The sequence below is a fragment of the Nelusetta ayraudi genome, unplaced genomic scaffold (genome assembly GCF_046127955.1).
Source record: "Nelusetta ayraudi isolate G7.1 ecotype Tasmania unplaced genomic scaffold, CSIRO-AGI_Nayr_v1 ptg000021l, whole genome shotgun sequence".
Taxonomy (NCBI): Eukaryota; Metazoa; Chordata; class Actinopteri; order Tetraodontiformes; family Monacanthidae; genus Nelusetta; species Nelusetta ayraudi.
The window spans coordinates 779118-796271 of NW_027466071.1; the positions used below are offsets into that span (position 1 = coordinate 779118).

The 17154-nt window shown below is 43.9% G+C and overlaps 1 protein-coding gene across 4 annotated transcripts in view; it reads left to right on the forward strand.

Annotated features, from left to right (window-relative positions):
- prkd3 (protein kinase D3) overlaps positions 1 to 17154 on the forward strand; it is a 39653-nt gene that overhangs the window by 5180 nt on the left and 17319 nt on the right. For 2 of the 4 annotated variants that reach the window (XM_076027516.1, XM_076027514.1), the window contains exon 3: positions 15368 to 15506. In XM_076027516.1, coding sequence (XP_075883631.1) covers positions 15368 to 15506 — 139 coding nt within the window. Of the gene's footprint in view, positions 1 to 646; positions 718 to 15066; positions 15183 to 15367; positions 15507 to 17154 lie in introns of those variants that run through there. The other 2 variants (XM_076027517.1, XM_076027518.1) reach the window with 2 other exon arrangements.

Below are 17154 nucleotides of genomic sequence, written 5' to 3' on the forward strand. Positions count from 1 at the left end.
GCCCTTTACCCTTTCAGCTGGAACCGTAAAGCTGCGTTCAGAGTCCCCTCAGAAGATCAGAGTTGTACCACAGTGGTGCCATTCTTCTACACCGCAGGGATTATCTTAACTACGTCCCCAGCCGCACTTGTTTAATTAGCTCGTCTTTGACAACATTTACTTTATTCACATTTTGGCTTTGATTGGAAATTCTTTGGAACGGTGCACCTAAAGCAGGGGTGGGCAAACTTTTTGACTGGTGGGGCCACAATGGGTTCTAAAATTTGACAGAGGAGCCGGAGCAGGAGCAGATGGACGGAGTGTTTTGGTGACACACGTCATAGGAGAAAAAAATATATCATGGGAAATGTAGAGAACATGCGCTTTAATGTCAATTGAAAATGAACAAAAGCATTTCAGCAAAATTGTCTTTGAATGAATGATGGAATTCAGCCCTTTTATTACTTATTTACTATTAAGATACTTTCTTCTTGTTCAGCGTGCTGGATAAAAGAGCTTAACGGGCCACATATGGCCCCGGGCCGTAGGTTTCCCTTGCCTGGTCCAAAACAACCACCACTTTTGATTTTTGGAACTAAAAAAAAAAAAAGTATTTTCCAATCACTGCTGACAATTTGTCCTGCCTTGAAAATGAACAACATCTGACTATGGATCCAGGCACTTTGAAAGCGCACATTGTGTGCTGTCAAGGATTCTCTCCCCTAATTTCGGGGATAGGTAAGCTAGCTGTGATATTCAGGGTCTAACATACACTGTAGACTGTCCTCATCACAATACTGTATTTGTTAATGGGCTGTTTGATGTGTTTGAACTGAACAAGGGGACGCTCACTTATTAATACAGTCACACATTACAGTTGTATAGTAGTGTTACAATGACTGAAGCTGTTTAATGTTTCTCACCCAATGTTGTCACATTTATTTTCACACAGGAAGCGTCGAACCAAAGTCCTATAAGTGTGATGGCGCTTCCGTTTTTCTTGTACTAAACTGCTTAGAATTCATTCAGCGCTTGCCTCAGTGTTGTCGTCTCTGTCTGAGAGGAACATACAAGCAACCCACCTGCGTCATTGATTCTCTGCTGTAGTGCCTTAGTATCATGGCCATCTTTTGTTGTTGGAGGTATTTGTTGATAATTTGGCTGAACTCAGTTTTACACTTCAGACTTGAGCTGTTCACCTCGCTTGTACTTGCCTCCCTCTTCCTTTTTTGCTTTTGTTTTTGCACTGTCCTCTTTCTTCTTTTTTTTTCTTTTTTTCCTGGTGCTTTATTAGGCGTGCCAAACTGTTTGAGCGCTCGTTTGATGTTCAGAGAGCAACATCCTGACACAAACGAGTGCATATCCTTTTATGAAAGATGCTCGTAACAAACGGAGAAACCACTTGAGGAAACCAAAAGTGCAAGTCTACACGGCGGAGCACATGGACGCTGAAAGCAGTTAAAAACCTGTAAAACTACCAGATGTTTGCATATTCTCCAACTTACTCTGTGTCATGTTTAATGACTTCAAGGTCGACTTGCCGTATCTCCCTTGAACCTCTGAGCGCTGAATCAGTCTCATTGTTTTACAAGAAGCAATGCAGCCTGTAATAATAGCTGTGTATTGTATGGATTTGGTATGCCTCATTCCCTTTCCTGCTAAAGACTCAACCACATGACTTGGCGAGCATCCACAGTATAGCTTTTCTTTCTGTTCTTTGCGCTGATTTGGAGATTTGGAAGGTTTTGATTGGAGTGGCTTAGACCCCATTTACCAGCTTTATTGAATGAGGTCAACCTTAGTCCACGTCAGATTGATCTTGATGAATTATCGTCGGTGAAAAAAAAGTGCCCTCCCCACCCGCCTCACTGCCACAAGTTGGCAAAAGGGTGTCAACTCAAAGCCAGGCTCCTTTGGGACTGTGAGAAAGGATGAAGGGAGCCAGCCAATGGGTGTTGGCGGCCCTCCCTGTCGGGTGCCATCTAGCAGAGATCAGTCACAAACGAGGCACACTGACAGCCTTCCAGTAGCTACGCGCCCCTCCAAGTCAGGACAGCCTTGTTTCTCTGGTGGGGTCCTGACGTCTCTGGCTGGTTTTTTGGGCCTGATGAATGGCCTTAGATAAACATCCATAGCTTCCACTTGTTGAGGCCTTCCTGTTTGGTGTCGCCCAAGTCCTCTCGTGCAGCCAGCAACAGGGAGCAGCGGTGGGACAAAAGTTCACGACTCCTTGAGAATGGCTCTCAGCTCGCGGCCTGGTTAGCCCGGACAGCAGGCACCATAGAGCATTCCTCTTCATCCAGGCATTTTTGGAGGATGATGTGATGTTGCCTGGGAATCGTGGAATGAGAGTGCTAGGAAACGGAAATATCTGACGCTAAACATACTTGTTCTGGCTGTACAGGACATCCTAAACGTATCGGTGGCTGTTGCAATATTAACATTGTTTATATTTGTCAGTGGGAATTGGTTTAATGTTCTACAAAGACACAACTAAATACCTGGCAACAACATCAAAAATGAGCAGAGATTGCAGTAAGAAGTTGCTATCAGATTGAATTTCTGTTGTCAGCTCAGAGGGAGGAAGAAGAATCCAGTTCTTTTTTCAAATGTGAGAAAACATCTTTGCCTATTGTTGCTTTTTACGAATGGAATACTTTTACTTTAGGTGCTTGTCCACTGGATGTTGTTGTATATTCAGTCCAGCTGGGAATGCTGTGAAAGGCAGCTGCCTCAGCCACAGGTTTCCCTACTGGTTTTGTTAGTGCTATAACTCCCAGTCTCTGGTTAAGGGCTGTACAGCTCTCTCTGTAATTAGCAAGACAAAGGATTTTTGAACAGGAACAGGCTATGTTGGTACAAGGTACAGTAAAAGAGGAGCAGGCAAATGTAAAAGCAGGAGGACTCTGATAGTTTTAGACAATAAAATACAATTGTTTGCGGACCTTGCTGGCAATAGATTTGTTTTTAAGATTAACTACGAGATTCATTTGTCAAATAAAAGTTTTATTTAAAATTTTTGGGAGACCTACTTGGATTACCAATCACATATTGTCTTTATGATAGTTTTAATTCAAGGTGCTGTTTGCTAAACTTGTGATAAAAATGTTTACCCTCGCATTGGAGCAGAAAGTTAGTATTCGCTCGTAATCTTATCGGCACTGTGGTTGGAGGCTGTTATCTTCCTCCCACCATCTTCTCATAAAGTAGGATCTGCTCGTGGGGAAAAATCTCTTGAGAGAGGCGAAAAAGAAGAAAATGGAGAAAAGAACGTTGCGAGAAGGAACTAGCAGATGGAAAATGGAGTGGCTGTAGTTCACATCGACCCAAACTAACCATAGCACACGGCAAATAAATCACCACGTTCTCCCTTTCACCCAACGTCTGACATAAGACCACATCTGCATGTCCCTATAGAGCTGGCAGCCATGGGGCCAGGGTTTTATACGAGATATACATTGGACCAGTTTCCTGGAATGCACAATGAGGTCTTTCTCAAGAAAAGCGGGTCGAAATACCATTAATCTTTTGATTAATACGGGTCTAATAGTGTCTTTCCTGCATGGAAGGTTTCTCTTTTTTCCCTTTTGCAAGCTTATTGATTTATGTCGTTGGCTACACCGAAATCACAATTATGATTGCTTAAAAGAACCAAAAGTCCATCATGTCCATGTACATCTGAAAAGACCCACTTGCACAAGGAATCTATCAATTTCACCAGTCTTGGAGTAATTTGTGGAAAAAAGGAGAGGTAGAGGGAGAGCAAGAGAGAAGGAAAAGAAGGGGGGAGAATATCTCTGAAGTTAAGCGAGCTACGTAATTTCTACCATGTGTAGTGCACATTTCTGCCGCCTTGCTCTCCCCAAGAAGTGAAGTGGCGAGGCCGAATGCACGGCCTTCCCGCAAAACCCGGAGAATGACAGAGTGGAGAAAGAGTGCTCCCTCTCCTGGGAAGGGAGGCGGGTGGAGGGGTAGGCTGGGACATTCTTGCTGGCTGGCCCTCGCGTCGGGCACAGAGGTGGAGTTGTTGACCACTGTATGACTGATGTCTCGCTCTGCCAAAACCATCAATGGAAGTCCGCTCCTGCCTTTCAACTGTGGCTTTGCTCTGGATTTGCCTCGCCGCCGGGCCTGCTTAGATGCCCTTCACCACACTTGACTTTGGCCAAATGGCGTGAGGTAATCTGCGCGCACGCCCCTCCAATCTCTTCTAATGCTGGCTGGCTGACCGGGCTTTTGATTGCAATTGTATTAAAGTGACAAGCAGGGCGTGATGTCAAAAATAATTTAATACCCAGACATTCCAGGGACTTTGTCCCTGTGAATCCGACCATGTCGAGTGGATTTGGGAACACTTCCTGCGCCAGTGTCCATTCATAAATTTATGGCACAACACATCTGAGAGAGAAGCTCCCGTTTGCTGTCGTAATTTTACTCATTAATGGTTTCTTCCCCTTAAACGTCCTTCTTGACTGCACCCGTCGACAACACTCAGCAATTTAGGTGGACTTCAAACCTGTAATGGGCGCTGAAGCTGCATCACCCCTCTCAGAGATAACAGGACTCGGTTAACCGTTAAGTGCCACCTTTCCAAAGTTGGGAGCACCTTGGTGCAAACAGACAATGTCCTTAACGTTCAGAAACGTTTCCTGTTTGCACTGAAGAATGCATAAGGACTTAATTCCTAGCGCCACAAATCGTACCGTGGTACCAATCCCGGCACTCGCTTTCCCATCGCCGCTCGCCTTCCCTGTTGAGTAATCCATCTTACAGATGCGAAGGCGGCGAGGGGGAATTACGTGAGTACATGTACACAAATACACCAATGAAAATGTAAAAGGGACATCACCGATCAGATGGGGGTGAAAACAGGCTGCTGAATTAAAACCTACTTTGTTTCTTGGGTTGTCGTACGAGTGTTTTGGGGTATTTTTGACCCCCCCCAACCAACTCGTCTCTCGTCCTCCAAACATACTTGCTGTTCCGTTAGTTCCCCTCAGAGCTGCTCCCTGTTTCCATATTCTCTCCGCTCCTGCCCGTCAAATCCGCTGTGGTCGGCCAAACGACAGAGCCTCCTCCTGGCTTTTTTCTGCACTCTGCTCTCGCCATTATCCTTGTCTCTCTATGTTTAACTGTTCAGAGAAACTGCCTTCTTGGTTGTCTGCATGTTTAAAAAAAAAAAAAATGTGACGGGCTGAGTGTTGGAATTTGGCTCGGCCCGAGTGTTTAGTCTTGCTGAGGTCTTTTTTACGCTTGTGTGATTATATTTTCGTGAAACTGCTAGCTCAACTGACAAAGTGAAGTCCAATCATTAGGAGGAAGCAAACCTTCCAGCCGCCCTCTCCTCTCCTCTCCTCTCCTCTTGTCAACGTCTCCTTTTCACCCGAGCGCAACAAAAGCACGTTCCAACATACTGCATACGGGTTAACCTGCTAATTTTGCTTTATGTGAGGAGGGGGATCAAGCAGCTTTCTCTTGAGAAGATGGAGTTGCACTGGGCCTATATTGGCAGCAGCAGCGTGCGGTGTCCCAGCCAAGCGGGTCTCGGATCACACTGCTCTCTTTCCTGAGAGGCCTTAGATCCTGTGACTCAGCCTTCCTCTTCTCTGTTTGGCCTCTGGACTACTGCATGCTAGTCTCATGCGCACGACAAAAGCGGGCACGAGAGAAGAAAAAAAAACATCCGCAAATGCGGGGCATTGCCACGAAATGTATTGATTTCTAATTGTATTTCTGTTTCAAGCGATTGCATCCGTGTTGATAGACGGTAACAAAAAAAATTGACCTCATTTCAGAGGCTCTAGAATTGGAATCAGAAAATGAATGAGTAGTTTTTTTTCTCAGTTGTCACTCTGATTGTCCAGAAACCTTCCTGAGAGCTGCTCCCGCATACACTGTGCTCTCAAGACATTGTTCACTTGCAGATATTTGTTCTTGAATAGTATTAGAACGTCCCTGTTAAAATTCATCAGACAGACTGTCATCTACAAAGCATCACATATAGGTATGAAAACACAACAAATTACTTCCTGAAGTTCCCTGTTCACTTTGTGTTTTTTGAGTTAATGAACCTGGTTAAGCTGTAGGCCTACTGTCTATAAGTAAAGCAAACTCAATCTGAATGTGAAATTAGTAACTAATGCCCTCAAATTGAAGGACAGCTCGCTTGCTTCTTGACAAGATTAAACTCGGCGCATCACCATCATTCCCATGGCAGCTCTTTGCTCTGGGCTACGTTACGACAGAAAGAGAATTGTTTTTTTCTGAACTCAAATAATCAAGAGACTTAAGCAATAATTGCTGGATTTTCTCGCAAAGGGTAAAAGCACGCAGGGATTTGGTGGAAAACCAGCAGCTGTTTGGATTTTTCCGTAAGCACTATGGCTTTGTCAGAATCTCCCGATGATTGAAAAAGGGTCCAGGATGACAGGTGTAATGTCTTACAATGCAGAGGCCTCAACAAAGCCTGCAGCCCTTCAGTTCAGGGTTTTGTTATTTGAGTTTGTGGCACGGCAGCGGAAACGTGCATTATACATTTTTTCTCCTATGACATGGGTCATCAAACCACTTCATCCATCTGCTCCTGCTCCGGCCTCTCTGTCAATTTTTAGAACCCATTGTGGCCCAACGAGTCAAAAAGCTTGCCCCCCCCCCCTGTCCTACATAGACTTTTGAGTTATAGTTTATTCCAACTCACTCTTGGCGTTTCATGCATGGAAGAAAAACAGGGAACTCTATTGGAACTTGGAGTACAGAAGGCACACTGGATGACGAAGCTTCGTGGCGTGGATGGTGTAAACAGACCAGTTCACACTGTTATTATCAATGCAGCATCCTTCACGCCACCGACAGCTACCTCTGTCACTTGTTCCTCTTTTGCGTTTTTTTCTCCTGTAGTCGAGTCGGTCGGGAAGTGAAGGCTTGATTACGGCAGGGAATCGCGTGATGGATGCGTGCCGGTTTTGAGGAGGGCCTTGTGTTTAAGGTGATTGAGGGAAGTGTACAAATGTAGCCTTTGAAATGCAAACCATATGAGAGCAGTTCTCCTCCAACATCACAGCACCCCCTCTTTCTGCCCCGCAGCTGTAGCCTGTTTTCCCTGGCTTATGCCTAAAAAGCTTGGGAGCAAATTGTTTTATGTAATGCACAAGTGAAGCGAACCGTGCGTCTGGGTCTCTCTTGTTGACTGCTGCCTTCAGAAGAGTTACTTTACAGTTACTGTTCCTAATTTTCATCTCGGGGATAGTTTGCAGAACTTCGGCCGCGCTGTTGCGCCAACACAACCGTCTCATGCTTCCTTCGGCTGGTTCATTTGTATTTCTTTTATTTTCACAGGAACTCGGACGTCCAGATCTGAAATAGTCTAAATAATCTTCATAATCGAGTCCATTGTCATAGGCAACTCTCCACAGTCAGACCACATTCATAAAGAAGGTTGAAATCTAATTAATGCAGTGATGACGGACTTGATTTTGAGGATTTTTATATATTTTTTTTTCCTACTATTTCAGATCTGGACGAGAGTCTTATTTTGCCTTCAAAGCCAACAGATCAACTTTCATGCTGTAAAGTTTTTTTGGTTTTGGACAAAACGTTTTGGGCCAGCACTCAATGTGCCTTTTTCTGGATAGTGTTTGAGTGAGCACGGCGAGTCTGTGGGCTTTTTTTTTTTTTTTTTTTTCATAGTCTAGTCTAGTGCAACCTGGTTTTTGCCACTTTTCAGGGCCACCCAATTACTTAAAATTGCAAATGCAAATCATAATGAAAAAAATAGTTTCTTGTTTTGTTTCTAGAACTGTTTTTTTAAAAAAACAAAACAAAAAAAACTACATCATACAATGTCATACAATGTCAAGGCCATTTTTTAAAATTATTATTTCTTGGAATTTACCCCTTTAAAATTGTGAATCACCTTCAGCTCGAGGAAAAACTAACCCCTCATTCGTGCTGGAAGTGAAATGGAAAACATGGTACAGTGAACTCGAGCCTCTGCGACTATGTGGTTGCGTCCGCCAAATGTATGGGAGGAGCACAACCACAGTAGAGGCGTTTAAAAGTGGCACAGAATTGGCAAAAACAAAGAAGAAAGAAATGGGAGCGTACAATGTCAGAACGTTTTCATCAAAAAAGCAAAAAAAAAAAGCAAAAAGCAAAAACCATAGGCAGTTATGCCGAGCGCCTGAAATCAAGCACACCGCTGCAGCAGCAACTTGCAGATGTCAGCAGGTTGCAAGCATAACATCCTTCCTCGGGACCAGAGGTTTGTCAGCTCTTGCCACTGCAGTGGTTGTGGCAGAAATAATTGCATTTGTTTCTGCCCTCGCACTCCAGTGCAGGGGGATTGCAACATGTCAGGAAGAGACGGCTCTTTAGCTCGCAACCCTTTGATTTTGTGGTGAGCCGCCGGCAAACGCAAATTCTGGGCTCGTTTAATGAGCTGTTCACCAAAAGCCGGCGGCGTGACAGTTCGATTTCCAAAGAAACACCTGGTGACCTTTCAAATGAATCTTCAGTGATAAATTGGATATGTTTTGCATGCAATACACATACAATTGTCACTTATTTCATCGGTTAAACTTGTAGTTTTACCCACTAACTATTACTAAACGAACTATTGCACTTACGCATTATTAGATTCGTTCAGTTGGTTAATTTTCTTTTTCATTTTGTCATTTTCTCCCCAACATAAAAACATTTTTAAAAAATGCTCTCGAACATTATCCATTGTAGGGCCGGTTATTCCATGATCTTCTATGTATGCAGTCAAAGTTTCCTCTTAAATTTGCTGTTATCACTTAAAATCCCCCCCTCCCCCAAAATACCCAAATATCATTTGTTGATAGACAGGATGTTCCTATCTTGAGATCAAGATTTCTCTCTAGAGAAACTCCTGTTTCAGTCTCATTAATGTTACGTCTTCTGTATACAGTTGTACACCAACACCGTCTTTCTTTAGTCCTTTGGTTCAGTGCCTCTTTGGTGTGGTTAAAATTTCTGTGGCTTTTTGTGCTCGTCACGGCAGTTCTGTCAACAGTATTCTTTTCATACCTATTCATCTTTTGAACTGCAGGCTGTCTGGGTCTTACATGTTATTGATGTGTCGTCTGTGTTTCCTCACGCTATCTCCTTTACATATGTTGTTTTTAGGCAAAGGTACATTTACTCACACAAATATAGTGGCAAGGTCTCATTTTGGGGGCCTGTTAGACTGAAAAAAATGTCTTCTAATAAGTGGGTTATGGCACCATTATATAATTGCTGGGTTATTAGTCAATGGACTTATTTGTCCGCTGAGAAAAGGAGCACCTTGTATCTCACTGATCCTGTGACCGTCTGTATCTTGCCACCTCAAGCGAAATGAGAAACAGCAGGGCTGATTCTGAGTCTGATTTCAATGTTTCGCACGGTTCCGTGATATTGAACTTTTTCCTTCCTCTGCATTTATCTTAGGTAATCGTACACCCACTATTGTTGGAGGTCTTGACCTTTTGTCATAATACAAAATAAGACTCACTCCTTCGTTCCCTTTTGGACGCAACAGAAGTTGTGACCTTTGGCAGTGAAGCCACCTGAACCGTTGGCTGGCTCGTGAATCGTACTTTAGTAGCAGTTATTTTAGTTTTCCTCCGGCACAAAGCCAGTTTGTCATGAATAAAACCTACACTATGTCCAAAAAAACTGCCTGAAAATTTGCCGTCTATTAACGCCACAGCCTAATATCAACCTGATGCCATAAAAAACACGACGCCAGAGAGAAAAGTACAGAGGGTTTCAGATAATAAATTACCCTGTCTCGATTAGTGGCACCCGACTGAACCTTCTGACCATCCTCGCTCTGTTTTGAGGCCACCAGCTGAACACTCATCATCGAAGACACAGTCATCAGTGGCTGAGCCTCTTTTTTTTTTTTTTTTTTTACGGCCTTTGAAAAGATCTATTATCAAGGCCGACGAGTTGTGCTTATTCAAAAGGAATCCGACCACATGGCAGAAATTGTGAGGACTAAAATAAATAACTACCCATCGTCCATGTTAAAATTATTAAAACAAATGTCTGATGTCATCCTTGCAAACAAAAAGGATTTTTAAGACATTTTTACTTTTATGCACTTGGTCGGAGGTTGAGTTGTAATTTAATGTTTTTGGCATTACCAAAAAATCAATCAAATCTGATCTCAACTAGAAGGGATTGCACAATAACACGTGGACAGCCGATCCAGTTGGTTTATTAATTACTGCAGCTGTATGATGTTTGCCAGATCTGGGAAAAGCACTCCTCTGTTGATATTTTACAGCCTTGTAATGATTACTTATTTTAATTAGCACTGAGTTTTGAACAAAACACTAATTGAGAGTCCAACATTAAGTTCAGGAAAAGTTTAAATTCGTAAAAGTGAAATCAAATTTAAAAGGCAGCTGTTATTTATTTTTTCATTCACATCGTTATTCGAATAGTTTAACAAGCATTTGCAACCTGTTGCACAAACGGATGAAACTGGAGCGTTCTTTTTTTTGGGGGGGGGGGGGGGGGGGCTGTCAATGCCCTCCACATGTGTCTGGCCCGCTGCCAGATTAATAAAGGTGTGAAGCGGCCTGAGGTCAAGCAGCATACTTTTCCTTACTGTAATCACATGTCCATCTGTCGGAGCTTGTACACACACTCTCAACACTGCTTCCCTTCTGCCGCCCACCTCTGCCACACATGGAGAGAGACACCGACCGCATGTGAAGGCTATTCTCTTTCGGCAGGAAGTCTTGATCGGCCCGCGTGACTGAGGACCTTTGCACGTTCGGTCGGTGTTATTTTCCACTGCGTGAAGGCAACAAAAAAAAAAGGACGTCTAAATGTTGACGACAAGCTACAAATGTATTTTTATCATCATTATCATTGTTGTCATACGCGTAGGTTTAAACACCCGGAAAGCTTTGTCTCTGAAGTCATGTATCCTTTTTGTCATTTAAACACTGGAATGGAAAGTATCGGTAATGCAAAATGGGAAAATAATCTGGCTGCGCATACCACATATTTTTATAATTGTTTTTTTCACAGCTGTTAAGAATAATTTTGCCTTTGGCCGCGGATCCTGCCGTATATCAGATCCGTCCTGTTCCTTGGCGCTCTCTCACGATTCTCCGCCGGTGCTGACGCTCTTCCCTTTAACAGGATTTAGCATATCAATGGTGGATTAGTCCGTTTAACAAAAGCTTACCACCGCGAAAACCCCTTTCCACTCGTCTCTCCAGCTTGACTTTGTGGACCTCACACGCAGCTCCTCCGCGCCGGGGTCTTTGGTGTGTGTGTGTGGTCGCCGCCGCTCGGCTGAATAGATCTGCGTTTGAAGATGACAAAAGACGTGTTTAGTCACTGCGGGTCTGGGAGATGTATGCAGTAGCACATGTGGCTGGCGGCGTACGAGGTTGCATATGTTTGGAGGGGTTTATTTTCACATGCATATATAGGTTCTAGGAGACTTGAGCGAGACGTTCTTAATGCATGTCTGCACCCTAAGGTGGCCCATCGGTTGGTGACTGGCTGCTGTGGGTGTTGCAATGTCCATGGCAAACGCAGATATTTCTCAGATTGGCCAATAGCCGTTGTTTAGAATAGCGATGTCACTTTGTTTTTTGTCAATAGATCAAAAAACAACTTTCTTATAATAAGAGAGGGAGGGACGAAATTGCTGAACTTCAATCAACATTTATAACCTGGACATAGAAAGAGAATGAAGTGCATTGGGTCTGTTTCTTTTTAAAGTCTTTTCTCCAAGTAAATAATGTCGACATGTAGCAGAATAACCCGGGAATGATGTTAATTCCAAGCAACAGTTTTCATAACCGTTTTGAGACTCACACTAATTTAGGAGAATTGCACACATTATACCCATTTGTTCATTCATTTGATTTTGCCTCGCGCATTGACTGCAGCCAAAGTCAATTGCGCCGAAATGGCAAAAATTGACAGCGGCCTGCCGGCCAATCTGTCTGTGTCATCTCAACTACATGAATGTTTCTGTGTAAACTTACCCAGTCAATTGTTCTCGCACCGCTGGCTTCCTCTTATCTTAATTGGGCATGGAAAAAAGCAGTATCCTCTGCCCCTTGCAACCGTTGTGTGCTTGCCTGCAGATGCTGCTGCTCTGGATGGGATCCATTTCAAATGCAGTGGAAAGTGTTACACACGGTGCCAGCTAGGGGTGACTCCAGCTGGCTGGGCTTTATTCTGTGTGTGTGTGTGTGTGTGTGTGTGTGGCTTCGGTTTGAGGGGGGGTGGGGGGAACCCTGCAGTGACACTACTGCAGCCACCTGTGGAAGGATGCCCCCCCGCTGCCAGTGGTGGTGTCGGTTGTGGCCGCGTTAGTGACATGAATCACCTCGGGGAGGTAAAATGGTTCAGGATGTAGGTGCGTTCAAAGACGCTGAGGAGTGTGGGTTGAAGAAAATGTTCAAATTGTGCCCTCTGTGGCACAAATTTGCTCTTTAAAGACTGCGCACGGTAGGAAAACATCAGCTAACCGGTCTTAATTGACAAAAGTCGACTTAAAGCACAATTTTCCTTGTTCAGCGCTTTGTTTCCCTAATTTAGCTGGTGTCAATTGTTGGTACCGCTTTTTCATAAGGATGATTGTGACACACATTAACTTACATATATTTTTTGTGATTATAGTTTCAGATGGTCTTGTAGTTAAAGAATTTTTTTTTATTTTATTTTTTAGGTTTTTTCGTTACCCATTCAAATGATCGTTCAATTGAATTAAAAAAAATTCTAAAGATTTATCGATTACAGAAATAATCAATAGCTGCAGCTCTATTAGTATTGTCAAGTATGAGGGCACTTTTTGCATCTTTGTTTGTTGGCCTCTAAGCATCAGCCCATTGATTTTTAACCCACACTCTATGCATTTTATTCAGATTTTAGCCTCATACAACCTAAGCTATCGTAGCGCGGCTACTTCACCCATTAATGGTGATTAATTAAATCCTGTTTTTCATTCACATGTGGCCACATGCACTGAGAAACTCAAGCACTCACTGGATAAAAAAACAAAACAAAATGAATTTCAAATGTTTATTTGAACTGTTACTCCATGCAAATCATGTTAAATAAACACAAACTCTTGTTGAACAACCCTTTTGTACTTTGGAACAACCTGCCAGAATGTCATCGTACCCCAGCCAATTCCTTAACGTTGATGGAAAGTTGCTGTTTGTAACATTTGGAATGCACAGCGGTGCGTCGCTCCAAAAACAATATTCTGCCTCCTTTATTCCTGACATCATATCCTTTGCAATGCAGCCGTTGCATAATGCCTACACCGAGGAATATCAATGGTTTTACTACATGTTGAACGCTATTCCAACTATGTGGCTGTGATGAGTCCAGGGGGGGAAATCCACGGCTGTACAGAAAGTGATGGCTCATGTTATAATGGCTTCACTGATCCCTCACAGGAAATACTTTCACTGTGAAATCAGGATGTATGTTGTTTGTGTCGGTCCTTTACGGCCCATTCTCTTGCATGACAGAGCGCAGGCAACAATCAGTATCATTTTCGCCGTTAAACTATGTTGACCTTGGTGCTGATTTGATGGTTTGTTATTCTCCTGGATCAGAAGAAGTGTCTCTTACACTCCAAACATGTCGGTCTATCTCGGTGTTAGTGTAATCCTGTCGTTTGGTCGTCCAAATCAGGATTGAGCAAGAACAAAAGTTCCCTGACAGCAAGACAGATGCCAGACTGGTGATTTCATAATGTCACATGGGACTCACAGATGGAATGTGATGGAACTCCAATGTATTTGTTGAGGTCCAGCAATCAGGACAAATGAGACTTGTTTTTTCCCCTCACTATACTTATCAACTCACCTTGCATGGCAGCCGGATCCCCCAAAGTACAAGATTACAAATTTTGAATAAACTCTAAAAGAAAGCACATTCAATTGATCCCAGTATTTTATGTTTAGCATCTTCTGTTTAGTTCAGCTGACAGAAGATGATGCAAAGGAAATACAGGAAGTGCCTGTGAGCCGAGATGCTGCTTAAAAGATTAGCTCAGGCATCTATATACAAGAGAAGACTTTCGGTACATTTCATAAGAAATCAGCGTCCTTATATTTGTGGCGAAATCGTGAAAAAAAATGCTTAATGCCGCCCTTTCAAGAAGAGGAAGAAGAAATACAGGAAGTACAATTGGGTGGAGGCAGTTTTGTCCGAACTAGACACCATTTTCAAATTTAAAGAAAGATTTCACTTTACTGCTGGCCACCTTTGAATGAATCAGTATTCCAATTGTTCACTGTGTATGATCTGTATCGTGGGTGATTTCCTCAAAAGATTCTATCAATGCCAGTGATGTATTGACCTGAATTTGTATTGTCTGTCAAAAAGTCGGTTTCTGCTCAACGCGGTTTGCACACACGCTTGGAAATGTCACAGCCAGGCAGAACTTTTAGATGGAATGAAAGTTTTGCAGCAAAGTTTCTAAATTGACGCAGTCCACAAGTAAAACCGAGCTAAAGTCCAACAGCGGCAACCTAAACGGGGACTTTTTGTCCAGCATCCAGACACTTGACCTGCAGTGCAATTATCTGCTGTGCTCCTGGGATATGGTGACCTTTGTTCATGTGGAAACAGCTGGCTGATTCCACATGAGCTGAGCTTTGACTGAGCTTTGACTGAGGTCTCGGCCCAGAATCGCGCTCGAGTGGGAGCTGCAAACATCAATCTGCCGCTGAGTTGTTTTTTCTGGTGTTCCCAGTTTTCACAGCGGAGATATGCTGCCGAGAACTGCAGCTCAACCTTTCCCCGCGCTCTCCCTGGCGTACATGTGCGCGGCGCACGATTCCGCATCTCCTTGATGAATTGCCTGTTTTTATGCCGCTTTCTAATAGATCTGGGTCAACCTCAGAACAGGAAGTGACTCAGTATTAACTGGTGCAGCACTTCCTTTGAGCTCTACTCGTTTTCTCAGGATGTTTAACGCCTCCCCCTCCTCCCTTCTCCTTCGCTGCCCTCCGCCTTCTCGCGGCTACATGATATTATGTCAGTATTCAAAACACCAAGTCAGACTTTGCTCAGCCTTTGGTCTCCCTCCTGGCAGCCAGCTTAATTGTTGAAGGTTTTTTTTCCGTGTGTTTTTGGGTATGAATTGTATGCGTGTTCACATTTATATGACAAGGAAAGAGTTGCTGTGAAAAGAAGCAAAAGTAGGTCCTCACGGGCTTACAAGAGGTCTAGATATCAGTAGTGTGCTTCTTCACTATCTCTTTGTCCTTCCTTCTCTCTTGTTTACTGTACAAGACGCAGACATCAAGCTCCATTTTTAATCTATTTTTTATCAGACTTATAACATCTCCACGATCTTCACTTTAACCCATCCTTCTCTTTACAGTTCCCAGAGTGCGGCTTCTTTGGCATGTACGACAAGATCCTGCTCTTTCGCCACAACTTGAACGACGAGAACATCCTGCAAAGGCTGACCTCGGCAGAAGACATCCATGAAGGAGACCTTATCGAGGTCGTGCTCTCTGGTACGTAATCCCCGGTGAAACCATGGCCTCGTCTACAACTATGGACATGGGAAGAAGAGTTCTTACCCAAGTTAAGGGTATTTTGACGTAATCTCTTCCGCCTCTAAGCATATATGCAGGCTGTCAGGCGACGTCATGCGCGTGGTAAATCCAATGGGTGGCATATAACCTCCAAATGTAAATAGATGGGGGGGGCAATTAGGAGCTTGAGGAAAAGCGGAGAAAAATGCACGAGGAAAACTACTGCGACAGCAGACGAAGTTGTGTTACCGCTGAATATTACGTTGGAATGCAAACTTTAATCTATAACGTAATGCGCCTGGCCTCCTGCCCTTTGTTTTGGTGTTGTTTTACCATTTATTCGCTGTTGTCCAGTCACACAAAGTTGTATATGCGGAGGCCGCACGCAAAAAATGGAGTTTAAACAAAGAGGGCAGACGCCAATATAATGGTTTCATTTAAAAATGAAAGGAGTGAAGGAGAGGTTTGTGAAAATCCTCACGATGGAAGGGGTTTTCAGTGATGCTCTGGTTTTGCTCACCCTGCTGCGTGCGTTTGGTGCGTGTCGACCAAAGGACCAGACTGTACCAAAGAAGGTGCCTTTTAAATAAACAATTAAATAAAAAAAATACTGACCTATTTATAAACCAACCAGGCTGATGAACTGATATGCAAGGTCTCACCATGAAAACCTCCTGGAAAGAATTCTGGGGCGCCGCTTCCCTGCAGCATCTCAAGATAAGTTGCGCTAAAAGAAGAAGTTGGAGTCGGGGGTGAGCCTTGTAATGTTGCTGCTGTTGGCAAGTGGAAAGGTACCGAAAAAAGGGCATCGTAATGAACCGAGCAGGGTTTAGGGCTGTCAGTGTTTTAGGAACCGCTACGTGGAAATAAGATATCGTAATAACTTTGTGGCCCCTCATCAAACGTCAAAATGAAGTTGATACCTTCAAAGTGGTGACTCATTTTTTTTTTTTTTTGAAAGAGCTCTTTCTTTTTACACAAAGCACAAGAAAGACTTGTTTTGTGTGTTAGAAAAGAGGACTAGACACGGTATAAACACTTTCAATGCCCTTTTTTTCTTCTTTTTGCCACTCGTCCGCCGACTCGAGGCAGACTCGATGCTTTGTCTCTCACAAAGCAGAAGAAAGCTGGAGTTTTTAAAGTCCCAACAATGGTCTAGAACTAATAAACTCCAGGAAGCTCCGTTTGCTTTTGTTGCGGCTCGTAGTTGACACCCCCCCTTTTCCAGTAAGCGCATCCTGTGGCGTCTGGTGAAGGAGAAGTGCTGCGGCTGAGAGGCTCGCCAGTCTAAACGGCCGCATCTGCCTTCCGCTTTCGGGGGAAGCAAACCTCGGTATCATCACCCCACTCCGTGTGTACGAGTTTTCCGCGAAACGGTCAACCCCCCCCCCGACCCCCACTTCCCCGGATGGCCGCGCAGGTGTCGGCTTTTCTCTCCCGCTTCCCTGCGACGACTGAACGGGTTTCCCGTGCGGCGCTGGGACTGAGGAGTGACTCAGAGTATCTGTTCTGCTCTAAACACCATCTGCCTCCAGGAGCACCTGACGCCGAGCGCGTCAATGCTAGTGTAGCTCCCTCGCTCGCTCGCTCAGACAGACGCCGGCGGGGGGGCTGAGGAATGTAGACT